General features: G+C 35.9%; 2 protein-coding genes across 2 annotated transcripts in view; both read right to left on the bottom strand.

Annotated features, from left to right (window-relative positions):
* Positions 1-25,788, bottom strand: part of LOC115632553 (venom dipeptidyl peptidase 4-like) — a 78,572-nt gene that overhangs the window by 26,791 nt on the left and 25,993 nt on the right. The window lies entirely within an intron of this gene.
* LOC115632554 (thioredoxin-2) lies at positions 7,472-8,244 on the bottom strand. The gene has a single exon (XM_030529769.1). It carries the CDS (start codon positions 8,090-8,092, stop codon positions 7,637-7,639), a length of 456 nt encoding a protein of 151 aa, XP_030385629.1. The 5' UTR covers positions 8,093-8,244; the 3' UTR covers positions 7,472-7,636.

Raw genomic sequence — 25,788 nt, 5'->3', positions numbered from 1 at the left:
ATATTACAATTCAAAGAGTCTAAAAGAAATACCAGCAATTTTTAACTCTGAACCGCATTCGAATTACTCAGTTAATACAACTTTATTTCTAACCAGAATCATATCTGTTTAATTCTATCATTATATACATATGTAAGTGCCAGTTAGAGGGTAAAATATATATTTAATAGTTCAATTTTCAATGTTTACTAATGCTTTACACTTTTGTTAAGACAGTTGCTTTTATAAATATTGGCGCATTGTCCATTACCGGGACGTCTATGGTGAATATTATTTCAAAGAAGAAGCATAGAAGTCGGAGGCTTTGTTTGAGCTCAAAATAGTTGGTATATCTGCCTTTGCTTCGCCTGCTTTGGGCAATGCATCCATATATTTATTCTATTAATGACTTATAACTATACCTAAAATGTATTACTTATATATCCAACGTCAATCGATTCTTATTTGGCCTGCACTATTTTTGAATGAGTCTTAAGCTACTTTCGAACTAGTTCATAAACTTGGAAAAGGCATCGGCTTTTCAAGGTTTCAAATGTTTAAGCCAGCTGATCGGAATCGCACAAAGTTTAAGGTGATATCGCTGTTGCGAAATAAATAAAAGCCAGTAATGTAATCTTTGTAGTACTTTGGTTTGCCCTTATTATTGATTATGATCTATATCGATGCCATAGTTATTGCAGTATAAAAAGTTCAAAAGCGCTATCTCGGCTGAGGCGACTGTACACCCTTTTAGGCAAGTTGGCAGACCTATTTTCGACAATGTTGGCATTGCCAAATCAAAAAGTTGACTGATTGAATAGACAGGAAAGCACAGGCTATATAAATTTTCAGTCACCGAATCTGTTAAAACGAACAAAAGTGTAAAATATTTGAACACTTATTTAAATCGTAAATTTGAAAATATGGCTGACAATCGCGAAAATACAGAGTCGAATCTAAGTGGCAGCGGTGATGATGGCGACATTACACCTCGCTCGACTACGCCACGTCCCTTGCCTTCCCTGAACTTCGGACTCTTCTCCCTGCCGCAACGCTCTGATCGTCCTTTGAACTTCAATGCTATGACCAGTCCCACCAGCACGTTCAGATTTGGCAACACCACCGGCCAAGACCGTGGGCTAGGACATGCGGTGGGTGGAGGCCCGGTGGAAGCTGGTGACACAGCCGATCCACGTGGTTTTATTCAGGGATTGGGACTGGTGTGTAGTATTGTGCGTGGAACGATGGGTGGAAGACGTGGCACAACCAATTCTGAGTTGGATGGCTTGCGCCTGCCAAGTATTCAGCACAGCTCAACAGTCGCCTCAGTGGCCGCAGTCGACCAAGAGGCGTCAGCCGACCCAGTTGGCTCTGCCGATCCACCACCTGCATGCTCACAGCTGCCCCAATTAGTTGACGGGCAGAACTCAGATGTGCCCGCCCAGGCGCCTCCAAATCATAGCAGACCTGTTGGAGTTGGACCAATGCGGCGCCTTACCGAGGCCACAGTCCGGTTCAGCGAAAGGTTGTGTAACAACACTAATAACAACAGCAACAACAACAACAGTAATAATAACAGCAACAACAACGATGATAGCAACAATGATGATAACAACAATAATAGTAATGCCATTAATAACAATATCAATATCAACAATAATAATAATAATAGCAGCAACAACAACGACAATACTAGAAGCAGCATCAACAACAACAGCAACAACAATACCAATACCAACAACAACCGTAGGAACAACCACAACAGCAGCGGCAGCACTTCCAACAGTAACGGCGAATGGCATATTCGCGCCCGTTCCAGTACTAGACCGAACCGCTTGCAACAGCGCATGCGTCGCCTAACGTTCCGATCGGCTCGGCGACCGACCTTAATGTCGCACAATGTGGGCAGATTTGAGGAAGTGCCTTCGCCCATAACCGATGAGCAGCGGCGCAACCTCCGCGATCGCTTTATGCGCATAGGCTTCTACCAGCGCCTACACTCGGGCGATCGATGCAACGAGCATGCCCCGCCCTTGGTGATGGTGCCCCGCCGTGGCAACAGCGTCAGCGACCTGAGTCAGTGCAGCAGCAGTGATGAGGAGCCCGAACTCGATGAGCGCGCTCGCCACCTCCGGGAGTGGACCGTAGGATAACTTTTCAGTTCACGTTCTTGCATTTGAAACAAAGCTGGTACTCTGGGCAGCAATTGCATACATGTGTATACATACATATGTATGTATCAAATAATGTGATTTACCATCGGATATACATTTTAATAAAAAAAAAACACATTTTCCAGGAATTCAGCGCAATTTTCAAACAAGTGAATAAATATGGAACATAATATAGAAAGGATGGCGTTGAACGAGAACAATTGAAACAGAACGGAATTGTAAATCGGAGAAATCAGAAATTTTAAAATATACGAGTACAAGCGCTTCGGTGTTTATCGAGCAGAATGCACGCTCCACTATATTCTCAATAAGTATGGTCAAAGGGATACAAAGTACATACATACATACATATGTAAGTTGTACTATTGACTGGCTTCAAGAAAAACTTAAAATTTATCGGAATTAAAGAGTCACATTTGAAACCACAAACAAGTAAAACGTAGCTGGATATCCATTTACTATATGTGTAATGTCTTATCAATAATAAGTCAAATTCAAAAATTTGTATTAATTTTCTTATTACAAAACACGACGGTTCGATTTTTTTTTTATATATGAGACTATTCTTACAGAATTTTTAAAATTATAAGTATTTTTTTTTAAATCACAATTTTTGTAATTATACTCCGAAACGAACTCACATGTTGAAATTCCTGTTATTTCCTGTTAAATTCGGAATTAAAAACTGTTTTCTACGGCTATAGCTCTGAAAAAACTAAACTTAACATCAATAAATATATTTTGATATCCTTTACCCAAAGTGAGGCGTATACTTAATATTAGAGTGAAAAATTTAACAGTAGAGTAAATTTTGTATTAAAAAAAATATCAAATAAAAATAAATAATAATATAATAAATAAATAATAATATATAAAAATAAATAATAATATAACCAACTGACGCATTTAGCTGCAGTTCCAAATATAAATAAATAATGATAAACAGTCTTTAGTTTCGATTCTACGTTTAAATTTAGACTTCCTATAAAAACTTGGAATCCAAAACAATCAGGAAAACTATTAAGCATTCAGCTATTTTTGTATTTTCATGTATTATGTAAAATATTTTTGCCACAATTTGTATAATATATATTATTTTGATGTATAATTCTGATAAAAATAAATAATATAACCAGCTACAGTTCTAAATAATGATATACAGTCTTTTAGTTCCGATTAACTTCACTACTTTCAACTTCAAAACAATCAGGAAAAATATTAAGCATGCAGCTATTTTTGTATTTTCGTGTACGTAATAAGTTTTTGCCACAATTTGTGTAATATATTAGCTTAGAATTTTCTGTTGGTTTTTTGTTTTTGGCAAGCAGTGCTCTATTACCGTAGGTATTGCCAAAATAAAATGAGGCCACGGCAGTTTTGCTACAATTATCATTTCGTTTGCTCGTAAATTACAGTTGCCATGATGGCTTAACATAGCTGTTCAAACCCTGTTAGCTGTAAATAAATAAATAGAATAAATATGATGGCTTAAATCAAAGGTCTTGCAGTGAGTTAGGTTTGAAGTATGCGTACACATTCCTTTAAGCATTTTGGTGCCCATTAAAATATAACTGAGCTCTGATTTAATACCATTTGGCTATATCAGTCGCTCTACCAGTTTGAAGTGCAATGTCTTGGCACCTACTTAGGAATCCTTTGACTTGGCCACGCCCTCACTTTGGTGCTAGCACTTGTCGACAACTGTTCGCTTTGACTTGGCCCCTTAAGCATCACTTCATATTGTTAGTGTTTATATAGGAGCTGCAGTTGTTGCAGCTGTTCGATGGTTGCTCGGATGGTGGAATGGGGTATGGAGGATATGTGTGGGTAAAATAATAATGAATTTGCGGCATGCCACACAAACACTTTCAACGCCGACAGCATGCACCAGATTTAGCCAAGTTATAAAGACGATGCACATACATCAACCGACACACGCACTTACACACACAAACACTAGAGATGGGTGACAAGCGTGAGTGTGAAAATCGTGAAATACCATAGTAGGTAGGATTACACCTAATTCTGTTTTTACACGGTTTTGATTTAACACGGTTTGAAAATTAAAAATTGTATATGTGGTTGCACGACTTTATTCCATTTAGCACCATTAAAAATAACATATGATCAATGTCTTTTTTACACGGCTTTTTCTGCAACCAATCTACCGTGTAAAAACAGAATTAGGTCTATTGTGATTTTTAAATTAAAAATTTATGGACTTAGTAGACTTCTATCCTAATTTCGTCAATATTCATATGTATCTCTTTTTTTATTGTTATTTATTCTATTATTTGGCTTGTGGCTTTCTCGATTTATTTAAGACAACATGTTTTTGTAGTCATATTTTTATATAATATTTAAATAATATTAGAATTTTTAAATATTTTATAAGATATTTTACAATGCGATGTGTTTAGAAAATTGTAATAAAGACTTCAATTTATAATTCAATTATTTTTCTCTCTAAATGGACAATTATTAAATTTTATGGTTACCTTGGAACTTGTTCAATCATCACAATAAAGAATTCAATTTCAACTATAATTCTACTATATACAAACATTTTGGTATTACATCGAAGGAGTAATAAGAAAGAAAATGAAAAAGACCAAGACTAACATAAAGACAATCGACTTTTCAGGAATTACAGCTTGCTTGGAATTGGCCATCTCTGACACGCGCACACAGTTATATAGATGCGACTATATGTGGCAGCTAATATGTTGGTTGTGTCGCCAACGCCGTTGTTGAAAAATGCACTGACATGCCGCAGCTGCTCCGAAGCTGCCACTGAAACAAATGCATAGGGCGTGCGTCTCTTTAGATGTACGAACAGACGTATAGTATATATGGATGTAGCATGTATATGTATATACATGTGTGCGTGTGTGTGTGTGTGTATGTTAGGGGCGTTGATGTGCTGAACAATAGCTATAAAAAGGATTAACTTGCATAACAAAGCACGAGGCGTGGGCGTGTATAGGACGCTCAACCACCCACCCACACAAGCACGCAACCGCCGGACCATCCGACCACCAAACCCAAACCCAAATCCAAACCGTTCGACCAAACGACGCCGAGACAGGCAACTGGCATATAAATTTTCCAGCTCCAAGTGCCGTTGCTGGCTAGGCAAGCAGAATTTATTACTCTGCATATGGCATAGATATTCCATAGAGTTACTGCATTTTTGTAATTATTCAAGCTAAATATTTTCATTGCACATTTTGTTTAGTACGGCTTTGCCTTAAAGTTGAGTCATTTGAAAGATAACGCTGGTAGGAAGGATTGGAAAGATACCAGCACTGCTTTCATCTTTCTAAAAGAGGTGGAAGGACATACATTTTGGGTACAAAGGACCATCTAGGATTGCAGTGACATTTCCATTCTCTTTTGTGAAACATAATAAAAATAATAATTCGAATGGGTATATTTATATTACCATAACAATAATCAATCATTTAAACTAGAATAATTCCATTAAAGGAGCAACCTTGACAGTACCATTTGCTTGAAATTTTGTTTCGACCATGTGTTCAAACGATTATTATTATCTTTTTTATGATCTAAAGATCACTTGAGAGGAGCATTATGAGAAAACGCCCTTTAAAAAATTTGCCTCAATTTCTCATATAAAAAAATATATACATTTTTTTAAATAGCTTTTCAAATTATAAATAATATATTTTCCACTGCTGAATTTTTTAAAACGGCGAGCGGGAAATGGAGAATGAAGTACATGTCCTATATACTTGTATTTCCTTTATATATTTTAATGCTACAGAACAAGTTGTTAATTACTGTCGCGTATCGAATTCTTTGCAAAATTCATCTTCACAATATGCTGCTGCTCACTATTGACCTTTGCCCTCAAAGCCGTTGGCAATGATACGCCGTGACGACATTTCGAACAGAAAGTGCAGCTGCAATTTTTTAATAAAAATGCAAATGTCTGCTCAAAGTCAAGGAATTTGCGTGCGCTCTTCCATTCTCATATTAAACGCAAGTAAAACTTTTCGATTTTTCGCTTTGGCAGTAGCAGCAGCAAAAAAAGAAAAAACAGATGAAAAATGCTAGGAAAAACAAACAAATAAGTTTTCAATAAGGATGGAGCTGACAACGCGGTTGCTAAGATCATGAGCATATTGATGATAATGCCGATGAGACTGAAGCTGACAGAAAGCGTTCCATACTTTGACGTTAACTAAAACAAAGTGTCAGATTACAGTTGTCGAGCTGCGGTATTGGCGTCAGGACAAGCTGTCAAGTGCAGTGATGATGGTCAAAACTGAACTGATTTAATTGGACAATATAACATCTTGAGAACATAAAAAGTAGAATGAAAAGTAGGTGAGCTAAAAGATGATCGGTATTTAGAAAACGAGCTAACTTTGTAGCTATTCATAGCTATGTATAAATTCCATACTTTCTTACTTTATATTTCATAGCAAAACATTTTTTAATTAAAAGTGTTGAACATTATTAGATACATGTGATTAAAACATTCTGAATTTACATTTTAGTTCTCAAGTCTTTGAAAATAAAGTTGCTTTTGATACCGTTTTTAGGACAGCTTAGTAATTTCTGGGTCTCTGATTCGATCGGTCTCGACCTGTGTTCGTCCAAATGTAGCCCCAGTGAAGGGTAGAAATATATAAATGTTTTATTTGTTTTTTAAACAAATATACGCATTTTTTTTATAAATTGTGTACGAATTTTTCTGTAGGTTTTATCAACAAATAGGCGACACTTTCTGCCTCTCCATGTAAAAGCCGAAAAAAACCCAGAAATACGAATATTTTTTGAATCGTGTTGTTGATATATGTACAAGTATGCGTGATAGTTTCATCCGATATATTGGTTTCAATTTTGCACATTTAAATTTAATTCGTTAGAATATGTTCATAAATTGTAAATCGCATAAGATCCTGTCACCGATTGTATTGCAAATAAATTTTGAAAGCCATTTTCGATAAATATGTATTTGTTTTTAATTGTGAATTTCTCTATATTTGTTTTAGCGATAGCAGCCCTGAGAAGAGTTTTGCTTTGAAGTGATTAAAAAGGCATTGGTTTCGTTCTATATTTGGCTTTTTTACGACATAAAATAAAGTATAAGGCTGCTCCTGCATTAATTCGTTGTTGAGAAAAAAGTGTGTCTTAAATGCCTTTTCTGTTCCCTAAGTGCCAGCAGGGAACGAGCTGTTCCCATATGTACCGGATTAATTAATTAAATAGAAATAATGCCTGACTGGCGCAGGCATAGTAACAGGCACAAGCACACATGGACAATCAAGATGACAGAAATACAATAGTTGGCTGGCAAGTAGATCATAGATTATGCGCTAACAAACAAAGGCTCATTGTGTGTGTGGACCAGAGATAAGCGTGAGGGTCACTTTAAGTGAGCACAGCGTACAAATTTAATACACCACTTAATTTAGAATTAAATTCCAGTTCAGCTAACTGGGCTGGCGCTTTCACTTCTTGCTCTTGCCATTTGCGGCCTCGGCGACTGCCTTCGATGAGCCTGCTCCGGATTTTGCTGGGGAAGCAGATGCAGTTGCAGTTGCCGCTGTAGCGTCCGGCTTGCCACAATATTTTACCAGAGTGGATTCAACTTTATCCGGATTGCTGCCCACAAATTTCTCAACTATCACCTTGTTCTTGACAATTGCAAATGTGGGCATGCTCGAAACATCAAACTCCACGGCTAGCTCTTCCAGATCGTCTACATCGATTTTAAGTATCACCAGCTTATCGGCATATTCGTGGGCCAATTCCTCGAGCCGCACTCCAATGATGCGGCACGGGGCACACCATGTGGCATAGAACTCGATCAGAACATGTGTTTGGCCAGCATCTTCGATGAGCTTTTGATAATGCGACTTCGACTCAACGGTGATGACTTTATGGCCTTTGGTTTTGCCGGACATGCCGACAGTTTCCCTGAGCTTGCGAATTTTGTGGCCGAAAATTTGGAAGGGGAGTGAAAAAAAATTTTGTTGACAAATATCGAAAAACTAAAGATGAAATATTAAAAAATGTACATTTCTATAGTTGATTTTGACAGCGAAAAAAATGATAACACTGTACGAATGTACATACAAACATATGAATGTACATACATACATATGTAAGTACGCATGCGTGTAGTACTAAGGAGTGCTCTGCACTGTAGCTATATTATAATGGATCTTCATGGAACGCCCCATTCATCGTATTTACTGAAAGCCTTGAATTCAACTCTTGCTATGATCCTTCTATCCAGACATCATGCTCATCTTAAATCTAAGTTAAGACATGATTTAAATAAAGCAAACAGCAATACAAAACTGACAACAGCTGTTTGACACGGCGCTGCCAACTCGAACGAAAATGAATGGAATTTATTTTTGGTTATTCCCATAAAATATAATTCGTTGCTTAAAAAGTGATTGATTATGGATAAATAAATACATTAATAAATTGTTTTGTATAAATGGACGATAATTGCTTTTTCAAAGTAAAAATGTAATACAAGTTTGATTGGCTGTCATCAAACGTTTTAAAAGACTTCGAATTGAAAAGATTTTGGTTTGTTCAAGAAGCGCCTGCTGGTAAAAAAGTAATACTTATCAAAAGCTTAAATACTTATTAATTACTGTAAAACCTCTGTTGGCCGGACACTCACCGTCGACCAACTTTTGTCCGTCTAAGAGGGGTGTCCGGTTAAAAGAGTTATCCGTTAAGGGAGTTTTCACTGTATATGTTAATTTGTTATTATCTATTAAAAAATGTTAAAATACAATTAATAGATAGCTGGTGTTTGGTAATTTTTTACATTCATTATATATGTGGTGTAACAAACGCTGTCATTGATCCTGATAAATGAAAACATGTATTTTTTTTTAAAATGTACCTTCCATAATTATTGTTTGAGCTCAGAAAACTGCTTAAATTCCAAACATTTCCCAGTCACTTTCTATCTACTACCAACGAATTTTACAGTGGCATGTGAACAGCCTATTGACTCTCTATAGACCGTTTTTTATTGGAATATTACTAGATTTTGCACCATTAATAAAAAAGTTTAATAAATAACTTATGAAAATATTAGTTTCTTCTGTCAGAATTAACATAAGCTTTATGAAAATCGGAATATTTTATCAACTACACTAGATACTACAACAAATTAATTAAATAATGAACGATGCATTTAAATAGGGACAAGATTTTTTAGCTTTTGTTTTGTTTTTCTCTTTTGGGGAAAGGACTGCCCTAATATGCGTCGTCGTATCAATTAGAATGCAGCATCAGGGAACTATTCAAATTTACAGTTAGCTTTTAATGATTAACAGCTATGAATTTTCACTGTTTTGCCTTTGACTATGCTAAAAACACACAATGCATGACAGTGTATGTTCAATGAAAAAACTTTAACAAATCCAACCCTTGGATACTAGTATAATATATCCAGGGTTGTACATTACTAAAGTTTGCTTTTAAAGAGTCTAATTGATTTGTGTAGAATTTCTGAAGAAGTTGAAATGTTCAATTTAGAAAAACTAACTGAGCAGAAAGTGTGTGCTGCCCTCTATTAAGTTAAATACAAATAAAAATCGTGATGAACTATAGGAAGGAAGAGTAAACTGCGAGCATGTAAGATGCTGTAATGCCCTTAATTTATAGTTGGTTTTTAAAATATCCATTGGGGCATTGGACATCCTATTATTTCTGCCCTATCTGTTCTGTTTGTTTTGTGCTTTACAAGCTTAGTCTGCACTTTCTTTAGCAGCCACTACTTTCTTCTTGCTTTGTTTGCTTGCAGTTGTCACAAATTAAGACAAGTGCGCAAGTATGAACAATATTACATACATATATTCATATGTCTGTGTGTGTGTGTGTGTATTAGATGGCGCGGCAAAAAAGCGCCTGCTTGGCACCATCGTCGTGCGATGCGACGATGCGACGATGCGGGATGCTCTTATCTGGCATTGCGTGTCTTTGAGTATCTTGCTGTTTACCTTAAGGCTTTGCGGTTCTGGTGGTGTGTGCGTATGGTAGGGGGTGTGGGAGCTTGAGTGGGTTTGCTTGTTTTTTAAGCGCCTTTCAAGTGTGTCTTACTGTAGATTTTGTTCATATGGTGCAGTATATATGCGGTCTACTTGTTGTTAAGTTGTTGTTTCTAAGGTAAGTGCGAGAGCCTTAAAGCCTGTAAGCGCTTAAGTAGAGGAACTCTTGCTTGACACTATGAACTTTGAAGAATGCGTGATAAGCGCTCTTGACATTGAGCTTAATGCACAAAGTGTTGTTGCATAACTTAATGAGCGACGCGTAAGCGACAACATGACAAATGACAGCTTTTAGATGGGAACAAACAGCAGGAAGTTTGCAGTTCACAACAGCAAGCAAAATCACGAACCGGCTAGCAGTCACGCCATCCTGCAATTATGCAGTCAGGTAACGACAACAGAAACGAACACCCTGTTGTGCAATCAGTTAGACATTTTACTAACTTCCGTTCGCGTTTCCTCTGTGCGGATTTATTTCTGTTTCTACCCTCTACCGTCCCTTTTGTTATAATCTGTCGCATTTATTAGAATTTTGCGCAAGTGAAAGTGCTGACCTACACTGCACTAACATTGTTGCACACTGTTGCTGTGGATGTTGCACCTTGACACGGGGCGTATGCGCAATGTTATAAAAGAAATAACAGCTGTCTAAAATATTTGCGCTCTGCCATGTACACACAGTTGCATAGAAAGTCACGTAGTATTGCATGACATGACCGAATTGCTTCAAGTGCATGGCTTAGGCATTCACTTTCACTTTAGTCAGTCCACTGACTCTGTTGATAGCCAAGTTATTTATATTGCGCATACGGCATGTCGTGAGCGTAGTGTTTTGTTTTGTTTTCCTCTGCCAACGTGGAATGCTTGTAAATAGCTATTCCCTTTAAGCAGAGATCTAGAAATGAGAAAGGAATTTGAAACGAAAATTAAATATATGAAAAGAATTCAAGAACTGAATGAAGCCTGGAAAGAAACCGTTTTGATAAATAAAGATATTAAGAATACTACAACGATGAGAAAAGCATACCATTTCGATTACCACACAGTACATAAATGTGTTTGTGCGTTTGAGTGATCTTCCGAATAAAAAAAAGACTTAACTCTGGTATATATATATTAATATTTAAAAGCAAGGAAAGCAAAGTAATTTATGGAGAGCACAGCCTTGCACTAGTGCATTGAGTGGAATCTATGCACAGTATGTTAGTAGAAAATAACTTTTTGTATTTGTTACTTAATATTGATGGTTGTTTACTTGAGCAGGATATTTAAAACTGATAATTGTTATTAATTAATTAAATTAATATTAATTTGCAGTTTAAATCATAAATTAATTTAACTGTTTTTAATTGAAAATGTCATCTCTTCAAAAATGTAACTCCAAAAACGTATTTATATTATCACGACAATTTTTAACATTTTTATTCATTATTTTTCTTAATTTTTCTGTTGTTTTGATCAACTTTTAACTTATTGTGAAGTTCTTTTATTTTTGTATTTAATTTATCTCAGTTGTTAAACGCTTTCACGTGCTTAAAAACAAATCTCAAAAACTGCAACTAAAATGTGCGAGACGGAATGGCTAGGGGGGTGGAGTATCTGTTTCGTGTCGGTATTTGCAAAACATATGTATGTATGTACGGAAAAATGTGCGTGTGCTGCATGAGAATTTTGTGGCAGCTAGGCGACGGCTCGACAAATAGGGGAGACAAAACGAGAGATGCTGGCAAAGCAGCGAAACTGCATGTTGCCCACATAAGTATGCTATGAAAATTGCACTTGCTGTAGCAGTTTTTTCTTTCGAATTTTTCGTGCGCATTTTGCTGAGCTTTGTCATTGAAACCAAGCCACATTTCGTACGTGTGTGCGGCTATCCATGCCTGTCTTTTTGTCCCTCTGCCTGCTTGTCACATAATTGGTTTGGCCCGATGTTGTTTCTGCTGTTATGCGAGTCAAATAAACAAGCATGTCAAATACCACAGATAAATAACGAATCCACGTTTAGGAATGCCATTTCGGCATTTGAATTTTTCCGCTATTTACCCCTGGAAATCATGAATGGATAAATTTTTTAGTTACTTAAAGTCTGATGTAATTGTTCATTTATCTTGACGCTTTATAGTATTTGTATTTGTTATGTTCTTAAAATAAAAATGCAATATCCATCAAGGGAGTTTTTGTTAAGATATGGAAAGTTTTTTCAGAGTTAAAAGGAAATAATTTTCTTATGAACCTTTTAGTTATCTATGTGTAGGAAGTTCTTAAAGATACTCTAAAATATGCTTTAAATTGTTTTACAATATTTAAAAATATAGTTAAACATCAAGAGTTGATGTTTAAAGTTTTGTTTTCTTTCCATTATCAAACGAGGATAGTTTTGTAAGGGTACAACATTTTCGAAGTCCTTGATAGTAGTGGTAGTGCCTGCTTTTTGTGACAGTTGACAATTGAGTTTCAGTTGTGCTGCCTCTGCCGGTGTTGAAGAACACTTCATTTGTGCTTTATGATCAGCATTTATGATTTTTGAGAGCGAGGTTTCCTTGCAATGCGTATGATATAGTTGGCATTAGGGTACTTGGCCATTACTGGCGTTGTGCTGCATTCAAGTGTCAGGCCCACATTTACATTCATGCCAGGCATTGTTGTGTAGTGTTCGGTCTTCTTCCGCCCGTCCATGTCCATGTCATTTGTGTTAGTTTATGGTTCCAATTCCAACCGCAGCTTCTGTCACCGGCTGCCTGAGCCGGCAACCTGCAAAATCTTTTTGGTACAAAACAACAGACAATTTTATTATGCTCGCATTTGTTTGGCCGCTTCTGGCTCCATTGCTGCTGCTCTTGCTGTTCCAACTGTTCGTGCAGCTTTTATGGCGCTTAACGCCAGCCATTTACAAAAGCCAACATGACACTCCGTGTTCCATGTTTGGCATATGACATTTGGACCAAGGCAGCATGGCAGCCTGGGAGCCTGGCTGCGCCAAACTTCTTCCCCCTTCCACCTTTATCGCCATTGTGGCCATCAACACCATCATCATCGCCAGTATCGCGTTTGCATGTAATGAGCATAAAGGAGGCGCAGGAGCAGACGTACTGGCTTTGTCTTACAGATGAGGTTGTAAATTTTTACAAGCCGCTAATGTAACCTCTTATTTTTGTTTCTTGTTTCTCATTTGTTTTGGCACACCTCTTATTGTACATAGTACCCCTGAAATTTTGCATTGACTGGTTGTCTGGCATTTGAGTTTGTGAATAAATCAAGGACATTGTTGTATGCCGATTGAAGTCGAGCAGCATAAGCATAGCCTAATTCTTCAATTCGACAAGCTTAGATTCCTTCAAAGCTTCTATTGATACAATGCTTGTAAAAGTTTACATCTGGGTGTTGCTTCATTCAAGGACATCAGCGGTTTGACATATACATATAAAGAATTTTCTATTTAGATAATGAACATTTGCCTCTTTTTTTACTTCGCTTATTTCTGCGATTTCACTTTTGTTCAAATCACACCGGTATTTTCTACAAATTCTGATTCGCTCTGCGTTGTGAGGCGTTTACAAATCTCAAGGCTGCTGCCAATGTCCTTGGCATATTGAGCCTGATTGATGAAATGGATTTGTGAAACTCTTAAATATAAATATTAAATATGTATTTCATTATTTTAACCATATTTTTGTACACTTTTTAACAGAATATTGTACAAGGAAAACCAATTATTTAATTTAATTAAATTTTTTTTTTGGTAAAGTGATACCTTCGACAAATTTTGTTCATTAGATTTTTTGTTATTTTATAGCTAGTAATTTATTTACTTATTTTATCGACAAACTGATAAAACTAAAGAAAAATAACGCCCAAAGAATCAACAAAAATATATTTTTGCGAATCCGATAATAGGTAGAATAATATAATCTGCCTTAGAAGCTGACGCATGATTTTAATAGGCTTTCAGAACAGACCTTTATAATGTTAAGAAATATTCGCCCTTCTGTCATTTCGCAAAATTTAAAAAAATATATACAGAACTCGAAGCAGGCCTGTTTATTTTCACTTTTTCCATCATAATATTGATTTTTTTTTGCTGGCTTGCTGAGGATTTTCTCTTTTCATTTACAGCTGCTTATAAATTAGAATTAAAAGCTTGCCGTTTGTCCCATATCAATTACCTACTTAGGGTCAAACCACAAGCCTCTGGCCAGTTAACGAGGCAGCACCTAACTAAGCTCTAGTCCGTTCCCATTATAAACTTTCACTTGCCTATTGCATTAAAGCGAGGGCCAACAATTTGCACACTTAAATGTTTCCGCACAGTTTACTTTTGCAGAACTTGCACATTTTTTCTCGATTCTAACCCAATTTCAACCTACCAAGCTACCAAGTTCAAGCTGGTAACTAATTTTTGCTCCTGCTGTGGACATAAATTCTCTGGGTTAGTCTGCGGACAAAACACTCGGGCGCAGCAAAATTAAAAAGCAGTGAAAAATTGTTGGAGCACAAGAATAACACAAAAACGCACAAAACGATATCCCAACAAAACCCAAAACATGAAAAACAGCAAAGGGTGCAAATGGTTAAGACGAAGGCTGGCGCTGGCAAGGACAGTCCTCGTTGAAAGAGGCAGCCTCCATTGTTGGTATTAATGCTCTGCACAACTGGCAACAAATTGTCTTAGAGTTGGCATCTAATAGCAATTGAGCCATAGGCGTGTAGGCTGTTGGCAGTTACCTCCGTAGAGATGCTGGCGTTTTTGCTTGATGTTGGTCCTCACCCGCTTAAAACCAATTGACACTGAATTTAATTTTCGTCAAGTGTTTTTGGTCCATGGCTGACATTTGAATTGGTAATTTCGTGCAAATGTTAGTGCCGAAACTACACCCAATCACACACACAGATACACTCACACACACACACACACATACTAATGGACAATCTTGCAGGCATGTTCCCAGTTCAGTTTCAAATGAAAACAAAATCAAGTGAATTGCTGTGCTGCTTTCCTCAAAGAAACAGCGTTTGGCGAATTGAATTCGGAAAGTACGTTGGAGAAATAATGTTTTTTAGAGCCAGAAATCGCCTTCAACTTGATTAGAACTTATTAAATACTAAATAATTAAGAATCCCTAAAACAACCATAACATATTGATATCTAATTTAATTTGAACTTCTTCTAATTCGACTAATTATGATTTAGGAATTGGAATTCATATAAAATGTTTAGAAAAGTAGTGAAAGAAATAGTGAGTGAATTTTTTTTTGGTAAAACAGTGAATCGCCAAATACGTTGCAGGCTTCATTAAACATTTTATAAAGCCACCTTTTAGATATAACTATGTGTACCAACATCTTGTTGAACCCTGCTGAATAATGCAATTTTTTTCAAGTAAATATTTAAACAAAACAAAAAAAAAACGTAACAAACTGAACCGAAGGATTATTCAATATTTTTAGATAATAAGATATTTTTCAATGCAACAAATTACTTCAAAACTTTTCAAAAAAATTAACAAATCATTTAAATTTCTTTGATTGTTCAAATGGTTTAAAGTTTTCGCCGATGAAAACCTGTTTTGGCCCATTGTGAAAATAATATTTCGTATACATTTCTTACATAGAAGTTATCACAACATTTTTTAGATAGTTATTATCTAATTAAACTAACTAATTAGGTAATTCTGTGAAAAGCTTCAAATGAAGAATCATTTCCCCCCTAATTTTTTAATATGTGGGGAGCCGATAACGTGTTGTGGTTAAATTGATTCTAATTCTAATAATGCTTCAATAACAAGGAAATATGGAAGAAAAAAAAAAAAACTAAACTAATATTTAGCTGTCTATTCAGTATAATTAGACTATTCAGTAAAGAGCTTCAAATTAAAAAACATTTTTTCCCATAATTTTTTTATAGGAAGGGAGTTGATAACGTGTTGATGGTTAAATGGGTTTTAATTCTAAGAATGCTAATAATGTTTCAAGTAGTTGTGAAAGAAAAGGACATGAAACGTAATTGGAAAATTTTGCTACTCTTCGCTAACACAATAAGATAGTGTTCAATGAAATCAATGAAGCATATAATTTATTTCCGTATAATCGAAAGAGGAAAGGAATGTGAAAGAAGCCTGCCAGTTACAATTTTGAAATTTCATCGGAATTGTGTACAGTTCTATTACAGTCGAATACATCGGCATTCGCGTCTGTTTATGCCGTTTATTTGAGCGTCGAAACGGAAATTGCTTTTTTTTTGCGCTTCTTCCTTCCGCCATTGCCGCCATATTTGCCGCTTCGGTTGGCAATGCGGCATCGCTGTTGTCGCCTTCCTGTATCTGACAGCTGCCGATCAACGAGTTGCTGCCTCCGCCTTGACTCGCTCACGCATCGAGCTGTCAATGTCAATGTAACGTGTTAATTTCAAAGTGGTTTAGTTTGTTGACGCGGCTGGGGGCAATGGCGGGCAAGTTGTTGAAGTTGTTTTGCCGTCGTCGTCGTCGACAGATGCTGAAAGTTCATAAAATTCTTACGAGTACACATATGCTTTTTATTCAGTGGCAGGGGTACCCTTTTTATTTCTTGACACTTGCTGGCATCTACTCCTTGCTCCTGTTGATTTCTATCCCAGTCACTTGATTGATTACAACTGCTGACTGAGCCTGCTTAGCAATAGGATTGCCAGGGAGCTCTCGTAATGGATTTAAGCTTATTGGCCTTCGCGTGGAGCACTTACGTGACGGGCAAAACTATGGGTTATTTGGGATATGCGCTATTTGCATTTTAAAATGATTAATCATTGCAAGGATCAAATGAGAGACGGGCACGTGTAGTTCTTTTCCGGACAGGTAACTAACAGCATTGACATGTATGGATAGATAATATATGGACAGTATTGGCTTTTTGAAAGTAATCCTTGTCAAAGGGAATGCATTCAAGCTGAAAATTGGCAACAACTACCTAAAAAAAGAGGAAATTTAGTTGCTCCAGCAGCATTTGGAAAAGCAGCGCTTGATTTTGATGTAAAAACTTGGTTTACCTATTTTTTTGTTTGTTAACTGCATTGTAAAATAAATAAAAATATAGACTACTTATATTCTTAATCAACAAACTATACGAATGAAAAAGACAAGCTACCATTTTAAAATCTTACAATACAGTTTGTTGTATATATATATATATATATATATATACAATATTAATAATTAGTAATGCGTATATATTATTAATAGTGTCATGGTTGATTAGTCTTTGTATGAAAAACTTGATTACTTACAGATATCGATGCCAAAAGGAATATTCAAACTTTTGTTGATTAATCCAAAGTAGTTGAAAAGTTTTTGTAAAATTAGGAATATATATTTTATAGCTGCATACAGACGGACAGACAGGGAGAATGACAATTAACTTAAGAACTTTATGACTTAGTCTGAATACAAATTTTTAGGTGTCCTTTCCATTATCAATTCTCAACTCTAAAGCATTAAAAATATGGCTGAGAAATTGCTAAAGACTGAAGTTGTTTATATGCAGAGACTCTATAGCTAAAAGCTTCTTGAAGCGTTAGTAAAAAATTAATTGATATATATTATATTCTGTTTTGAGATGAGTTGAGTTTGTCAAACTGTTAAGCAAGTATTTATTATCGTCAAAAATTAATTACTCCGCGGACGGCTCAAATTAATTCCAAAGCACACATAATAAATTATGATAGAAGACTATTATTTACAACCCAAATACAAAGTTCATAAGTGGGAATTTCCCTTTCTCCCCCCACCATGTATTGAATGTGAGTTGCTCGTAATTTCCGGCCTATTTAAGTAATTCATAGAATTTCGTTAGAATGCACATCAGTTGAGGGCTTTAAAAATTTTTTAAATAAATCGTTGATAGCAGCAGCTACAGCCATACTAGATGGCACACAAAAAATGCGAGCATCAGCAAAATTGTTTACATGCAATAAATTTACAAATCAACGATAATGCAATATATACGCATATTTATGTTTTTCCCTATATTGGTCATTCGGTCTTGATTATTGCATTTGAATATTGGCTCTTCTTTCTGTTCTGTTGTCGGCTTTTTATGGTGCTTGGCAAAAAGTTTATTGGATTTGTGTGTGTGCGAAAAATTTATGAGTGTCCGACTGTTTACAGCATTATTTGCTTTTTTTTATACCCATCGTTGTTGTTGTTGTTCAGTTGTCTGTCGAAAATGAAATAAATATAAATATTTGCACACACTTGTTGTTGTTGTTCGTAGTTTAATTATGTCATAAATTAGTTGTAAGCAAGACAGAAATACAGCATTGTGTAATCGAATTTGCCAAAGCACAGACGAGTTCTAGCCCTATCTTGAATGCGCCAAGACAAAAAAAAAAAAAATAAAAATAAAAACTTCAACTACAAGCTGCTGGAACATTTTGGTTTAAGACAAATTTTGGAGCATTTTATGGCGCCTTATCTGGCTGCTCTACATTTGAGCTGCAGCTTTCCAGGAGCGGCTGCAATGCGACGCCCTGAAATTATTTTTATTAAAATGTCAACAGCCAGGCAATGGGCATGAGTATTGCTTGCCAAGACCAAAAATGTTTGCGGGCCACATTGCAGTATCTGGGAGCTAAACATGAAGCCAAACAAAAGGCGTGCCAGGCATGAACATGTCAAACAGAACTTTTTTTCTTTCGTGTGCACACAGAATGTGGAGAGCAGACAGCGAAGCCTGGTGATGGGAATGCGCTTTGGCCAACGTGCCGCATAAAGAAATCTAGAAATTGTTACTAGAAAATTTAGAAATTGCACTAAGGCTCTTAGTTGCCAAGTTAAACACGTACCGTGTTGAAGTCTTTTTAATGAGCTCGTTGTGAAACGTGTGCAATTACAGAACAGTGAGTGATAATTGCATTTCACATTTCACTCCAAGTGGGTACAAAATATATAGAATCAAGTTTTATCAAATTTCCAAGGTTATCCAAAAGAAAAACATACGGGTTTCACTCCAAATATATTTTCTTAGTTCTCAGAGGTTTCAAAATCTTTTGAATATATGTACTTTAATTAAAAGTTATGTACGACTATGTGAATTATTGTGTGGTATTAGAAATTAAACTTATTAGTTTAATTCATATTTAAAGTTATTGCACAAAATAACTGCAACTTGATGACCGACAACTAACGACCGACTGCTGCTCTTGCTACTTTATTTACTTGACTATTAATGAGTTGTTTAGTCGTTGTTTAATGGCTTTCTGCTTTTTTTCTATAGTTGGCAACTGATCCCACAACTAAGCAGTAGCCGCTTCCAACTTTCTTTTGCTCGAATATGAAACTATTTGTTCACTTTGTTTTATTCACTTTTTGATTGATTTAAATTATGTTTAAAAATCATTTTAAATTTTTAAAACAGTTTTTAAGTGTATTATTTACAGCACTCCCAAACTCAGCTATTTTTAATAATAATTATTTTTAAATATTAAGCAATAAATGAATAAATTGACAGACCATAAATTATTGTTACCATTTTCAATTGAGTATTTAACTTAAAAAGTTTTATATCTTATATATCTTATTCATCTCTAAGGATGCGTTGACATAGACATGAATAATGAGAGCTTTTCTACCAAAACAGCAAGGGCATCAAACAACATTGTACAAATTGAAAAAATCACTTAAATATATCACAAAGCACAAGCTCACATACATACTTATGCAAGCAATGAAGAAAATGGAATGGAAAAAGGAAAAAGTGACAGTGTTGTCAACTTAAAAATAAGAAGATTCGACCCAAACTAAACACCCGCTCGATTTTGGGGTGATATTTCCGTGTAATATTTGTATATCAATGAGTAGTGGAACTTTATAACAAACCATTAATAGCTTCATTATGAAATATTATGCATAGCTATGGTAAGATCAATCTGTATTCGATATTAAAAAGTTTCATAAAAATAGGCCCCTTTTTCATATACTTGCCGACCGGAGGAAAAAATTTAAAATTATAATTCCAATTCGATATATAGTTGCCATAAAAACAAACCGAATGGTTGTGGTGATGGAGAGGAAGGGTACTGTTTAAACAATGTTTGGGCTGGTGCGACTCGCTTTTTTTTTTAAATCGACTATCAACTAAATCAAATTTCTAAGTTATTTTCTAGTTTTGGAAATAAAGAAGTGTTTTTCAAATAAAAAAATTATTTTGAAATAATGCAATAATTTCAAAATATTTTCCATTTAAATGAGACATTTAAATGTATCCCGCTTTAGTTCAATTAACTAAATGCGTTAGATTTTTGGAGAGTTATTTTCATATTTGTGTAATTTATTGAGTAATAAAAAGAAAAGCATTTGCGACCACTTCTCATATTATTGTTGCTAAACAGAATAATGGGATATTGATATTCAATAACGGGCACTGCTCATAACAAATGCTAAAATATGTATGCTGTCCTTTACAATTTATGGCTCACCCATGTAAGTAATGCTCATATCACATGTTTGCCATATAAAACAAAACTTATGAGTCGAACTGACACTCAACATCGCCCTAGAGAGAACGCTCTAATTTATTGTCTTTGCGGTTGCTTTGAGTTTTTACAATTTTATGGTTGGGGCGACTGTCAACAAATTGCTAACAGCTTTCAGTTAAGTCTGCGGGGGTGTTGGCCAACGTGATAGAGATGGACAAAAAGACAGAGCAAGTTGGCTCTGATAAGCTGATAAGAGTGCCAGCCACATAATGAAATGACTAATAATGAAAGTTAAGCTGAGGACATGCTGGCGAGCCACTGGCGAGTGTTGGCCAAAATTAAATGAAATTGTGTGGCAATAATACAAATGGCTTTTGACGGGGCTAACAAGATGAGGACAACAACTGGCCGAGAGCCGCGCAGACGACAGTCGTGCCGCCAGTCGGGCGCTAATTGGCTGCTGGTGCCATTCAACTTTATTACAGACTTTCAAATCAATATCTGAGCAAAGTTCCGAAAAAGTTTTGCACAAGTGGCTGGCACAGGATAAACTTAAATTTAATGCGAAAATGTTTGGCAAAGCTACATACATACCTTAGACGCTAACTGTTTGGAAAATGTTTCAGTTTTCTCTATTTTTCTATTTTCTCTTCTTTCTCATGCAACTGCTTCTATATTCATTTGCAAATTTTTAAGTGTACTTTAAGCAACATAATTTGGAAGGTAATTTTCCGCAGTTCACAAAAAATAACGATTAAGCGGACGGTTGCAATTGAATTTATAAGTCGAAGTAAAAGGTAAAGTTGAAAACAAGTGCAATAAGTAATAAAATTTAGTTTGCGAATCTTTTGTTGGAGCTTGTGCCTTGGCAAAATTCTGTTTGTTGTGGAATGTGTAAACAATATTTTATTTATTATAGTTGCCATTTTATTATAATTGCAATTTTATTATAGTTGACATTTTGTTAAAATTGCCATTGTCAGAAACTCATCAGTTGCTTTTGAAAACTATTGCAACAAAATTATGTATTAATCTCCACTTAGACGATTTCTCAAGCACAGACTGCGCATTAGCTATGAATTGAAAAAAGTCCAATATTGATAGAACCATGAAATTCTTGTTGATCGTATATGTATGTATATCAGAGAAAATGGGGCTTCACAGAAATCAGCTTCAGGTGAATAGCCTAACCTGGAGCACTTCCGCGCGAGGATTAACAAGTAAGTGGTGGCTTATGCTTATCTAATTGTTTTAAAAAATCATAATCGTTTTAGCCTTCGCCAACACTTAACGTAGATTTTTTAATAATACTTTTTTTTGTCTGGTTAGGCTACTATTCTTCATTATAGGAGTTGTAACGACGCTGGCAGTGCATGTGGTAATTATACTCTGCACATGAAATGTACAGAAGTATATTAGGTTTGCGGGAGTTGAAAAATGTAACAGGCAGAAGGAGGCGTGGCAGAGCCCACAAAGTATATATATTCTTGATCAGCATGACGAGACGAGTCGATCTAGCCCTGTCTGTCTGTCTGTTCGTCTGTCCGTCCGTATGAACACCTTGATCTCAGAGACTATAAGAGATAGAGACACCAAATTTTGCACAAAGATGCCTTATGTGTGTACGCTATAAGAGTTTGTTTTATTTTTTTGATTTCCCCCCCCCCCCCCCCCACTTCCCCCCTATGGGGATTTTCCCGATTTTCCATTCGTATAATCGCCTATATCTCGGAGACTATAAAACCTAGGAACACCAAATTTTAGTCCAAGATGTCTTATATGAATACGCAGAAATTGTATATTTTGGAATTTCCCTCCCTCCCCCTCTCCCCCGCAAATCGCGATTTTCTCTAACTCCCGTAATTCTTGGAATTTCGAACTAAAATTTTGCAAATACCCCCAATTAGTTATTATATGTCCGTATGCCATCACTATGATAGACCGATTTAACAAGAAGTTATAGCCATAAATATATTTGCTGCTGCAGCGCTGCTCAAGCGCTGCCGGCGACTGTTGTTGATGCTGGTGCTTTGGTTGACTGCATACATGCTTACACAGACACGAATAGATGCGCATAGGCATACATACACTCACACAGACGCAATTGCTATGTAAATGTGCAATTATACACCCTTTACGTGAGTTCGAATACCAAAAGAGGTAAAATCGATCACATTTTTATACTCTGTACATGAAATGTACAAGAGTATATTAGGTTTGCGGGAGCTGAAAAATGTAACAGGCAGAAGGAGGCGTGGCAGACCCCACAAAGTATATATATTCTTGATCAGCATGACGAGACGAGTCGATCTAGCCCTGTCTGTCTGTCTGTCTGTCCGTCTGTCCGTCCGTATGAACACCTGGATCTCAGAGACTATAAGAGATAGAGACACCAAATTTTGCACGAAGATGCGTTATGTGTGTATTCTATATGAGTTTGTTTTATTTTTTTGATTTTCCCCCCCACTTCCCCCCTATGGGGGTTTTCCCGATTTTCCATTCGTATAATCGCCTATATCTCGGAGACTATAAGACCTAGGAACACCAAATTTTAGTCCCAGATGCCTTATGTGAATACGCAGAAAATGTATATTTTGGAATTCCCCTCCCTCCCCCCTCTACCCCGCAAATCGTAACTCCCGTAATTCTTGGAATTTCGAACTAAAATTTTGGAAATACCCCCAGTTAGTTATTATGTGTCCGTATGCCAAATTTCATTATGATAGACCGATTTAACAAGAAGTTATAGCCATAAATATATTTGCTGATGCAGCGCTGCTGCAGCGCTGCTCAAGCGCTGCCCGCGGCTGTTGTTGATGTTGCTGTTTGGTTGACTGCGAAAATGCTTACACAGACACGAATTGATGCGCATAGGCATACATACACTCACACAGACGCAATTGCTATGTAAATGTGCAATTATACACCCTTTACGTGAGTTCGAATACCGAGAGAGGTAAAATCGATCAAATTTTTTTTTTTATTTTCTTAATTTTTTTTATTTTCTATAATTATTGTAAACATATGTACAGAGTATTTCAAAGTCGGGACACCCGACTTTAGCTTTTTTACTTGTTTTTTTTATTCTTTTACTTTTTTTAATTTTTATAATTATTGTAAACATATGTACAGAGTATTTCAAAGTCGGGACACCCGACTTTAGCTTTTTTACTTGTTTTTTTTTTAATTTTCTTAATTTTTTTATTTTCTATAATTATTGTAAACATATGTACAGAGTATTTCAAAGTCGGGACACCCGACTTTAGCTTTTTTACTTGTTTATGTTTTTATTGTTATTAATTTACACACTGCTTGTTTTTTTGCATTATGTTTAAGTTTATTTTATATGCTTAATTGTTTTTTTTTTTTTTTTGACATTAGTGGGGGAAACAAATATTTTTCGGTTGTATTTATGCAATTAATAAAAGGGGAGTTAATTTCGACTCCGGGTCGTTCTTTTCATCTCGAGATCGAATGAAAGCAGGTCGTGCTCCATCTACTCTGACGGATTCAACTTTTGGTTACATATTATTTTTTTTAATTATTTTGGTTCTTACTTTCTGGCTGAATTTAACTTGGCTGAATATAAATTGGCATTATTCTTCCTACCTACGAATTTTCGGCAAGGTGCCACTTCCTAACAACGGGTAAATAGCATACTTTTTTTTCGCATTTAAAGTGGATTATTATTTCGATTTGTCTTCGCTCTTTTCGTGCAGAACTGTCTCCTAATAAATAAATAAGAGTAATTAGCGCATAAACTTCGCTTATCGCTTTGAAGCGCATGCTGATGCCGCGAGGCGGCTGAATGAAGGGCGCAGAAGAGAGAGCGTATAAGAGATCAGTTCGGCGTTTCGCTCATGCTCCTGTAAATCGAGAAGATCTGCAACCACAGTTTCGTGGGTCATGTCTAATACGACGGTCGCCTCGAGGAGTACCTCGGGCTAATTTCTTTTTTCGTGTGTTTCCGTGCGAAAAGCCAAGCTGTTTCGTTATAATTGCCGCCTAAGTGTATTTATAATTTTTTTGTTATATTTTTTTGTTGTGTCTTATTAGTTTTTGTATCAAATGAGCAAAGCAACAAGGCCTGGCGTGGGTGAAAACAAAAAAATATATATATATCAATAAAAGAAAAAGAACATGAAACCAATAAAAATGCAAAAATTTCAATCAATGTGTGCACGATATAACATTTGATTCTTATACCTGTAGGCAGCGGACAGCAGTGGACAAATGACTGTAAGTAAAACCTTTTTAGTTTTTTTGTAAACAATACGTATTTTAATGCTCGCATATGTATGTATAGTATGTACATGCGCAACTAATTGAAAAACGCCTGTGTTTAACATACATACATATGTAGATACTATGCAACATCTGATTGCCTGCGGTGGATTGAATTTTTATTTTTATGTTATTGTTTTATGATTCGTTCTCATACTTCTTGGGAACCGTTGGTGATGAAATTTTAATAAGCATCAGCTGATAACTTAAAGAGAAGCCCAAATTTTCAAATGATGCATATTTTGTTAATCACTTTATATGTATTATATCTATTTTATACAAATGCATATAAATTAACCTTTTTTACAGCCGAACCATTTGCTGTACTCACTTTGCTACACATATATACATTTGTATTACTAGGCTAGGCTGTTTATTTGCTTGATTTCGTCATAAGAGTGGTTACAACAGAGTTGAATACTAGTCTAAGTTTGTCTTTGGTTGAAAGTTAGGTTGTAAATGGAACTTCGTGAAGAATATTATTGCAATGAGTTTAGTTTTTAATAAAAATATTATAATGATTGCCTACATTTTTCGGTTTTATGATTTCTGTTGGGGGGTCATTTAAATAATTATTATTGAATATAAATGACCAAGGATGGGCGGGCCAATACTTTCTCAACACCAGCAGTGCATTACCGGATGTTTGTTCACTTGTGTTTTGTAATCTGCAAACCATGCTTTCTTTATGTTGGTCTTATTTACAATGTCAGTTTCCCGATTTTATGGTTTTATGGCATATAGCACGCTTTACTTTTAAATAATCGACGGCCCACTAGCCCACGAGCCCGAGCCGGAACAACCACACACCACCTCGCCTAAACTAATGGGTTATTGTCTATATCCGTTA

Source organism: Scaptodrosophila lebanonensis, unplaced genomic scaffold (assembly GCF_003285725.1).
Source record: "Scaptodrosophila lebanonensis strain 11010-0011.00,11010-0021.00 unplaced genomic scaffold, SlebRS2 tig00001415-arrow-pilon, whole genome shotgun sequence".
In the NCBI taxonomy this organism is placed as follows: domain Eukaryota; kingdom Metazoa; phylum Arthropoda; class Insecta; order Diptera; family Drosophilidae; genus Scaptodrosophila; species Scaptodrosophila lebanonensis.
The sequence above is the reverse complement of the archived record's forward strand: the minus strand, read 5'-3'. Positions and strand labels throughout refer to the sequence as shown.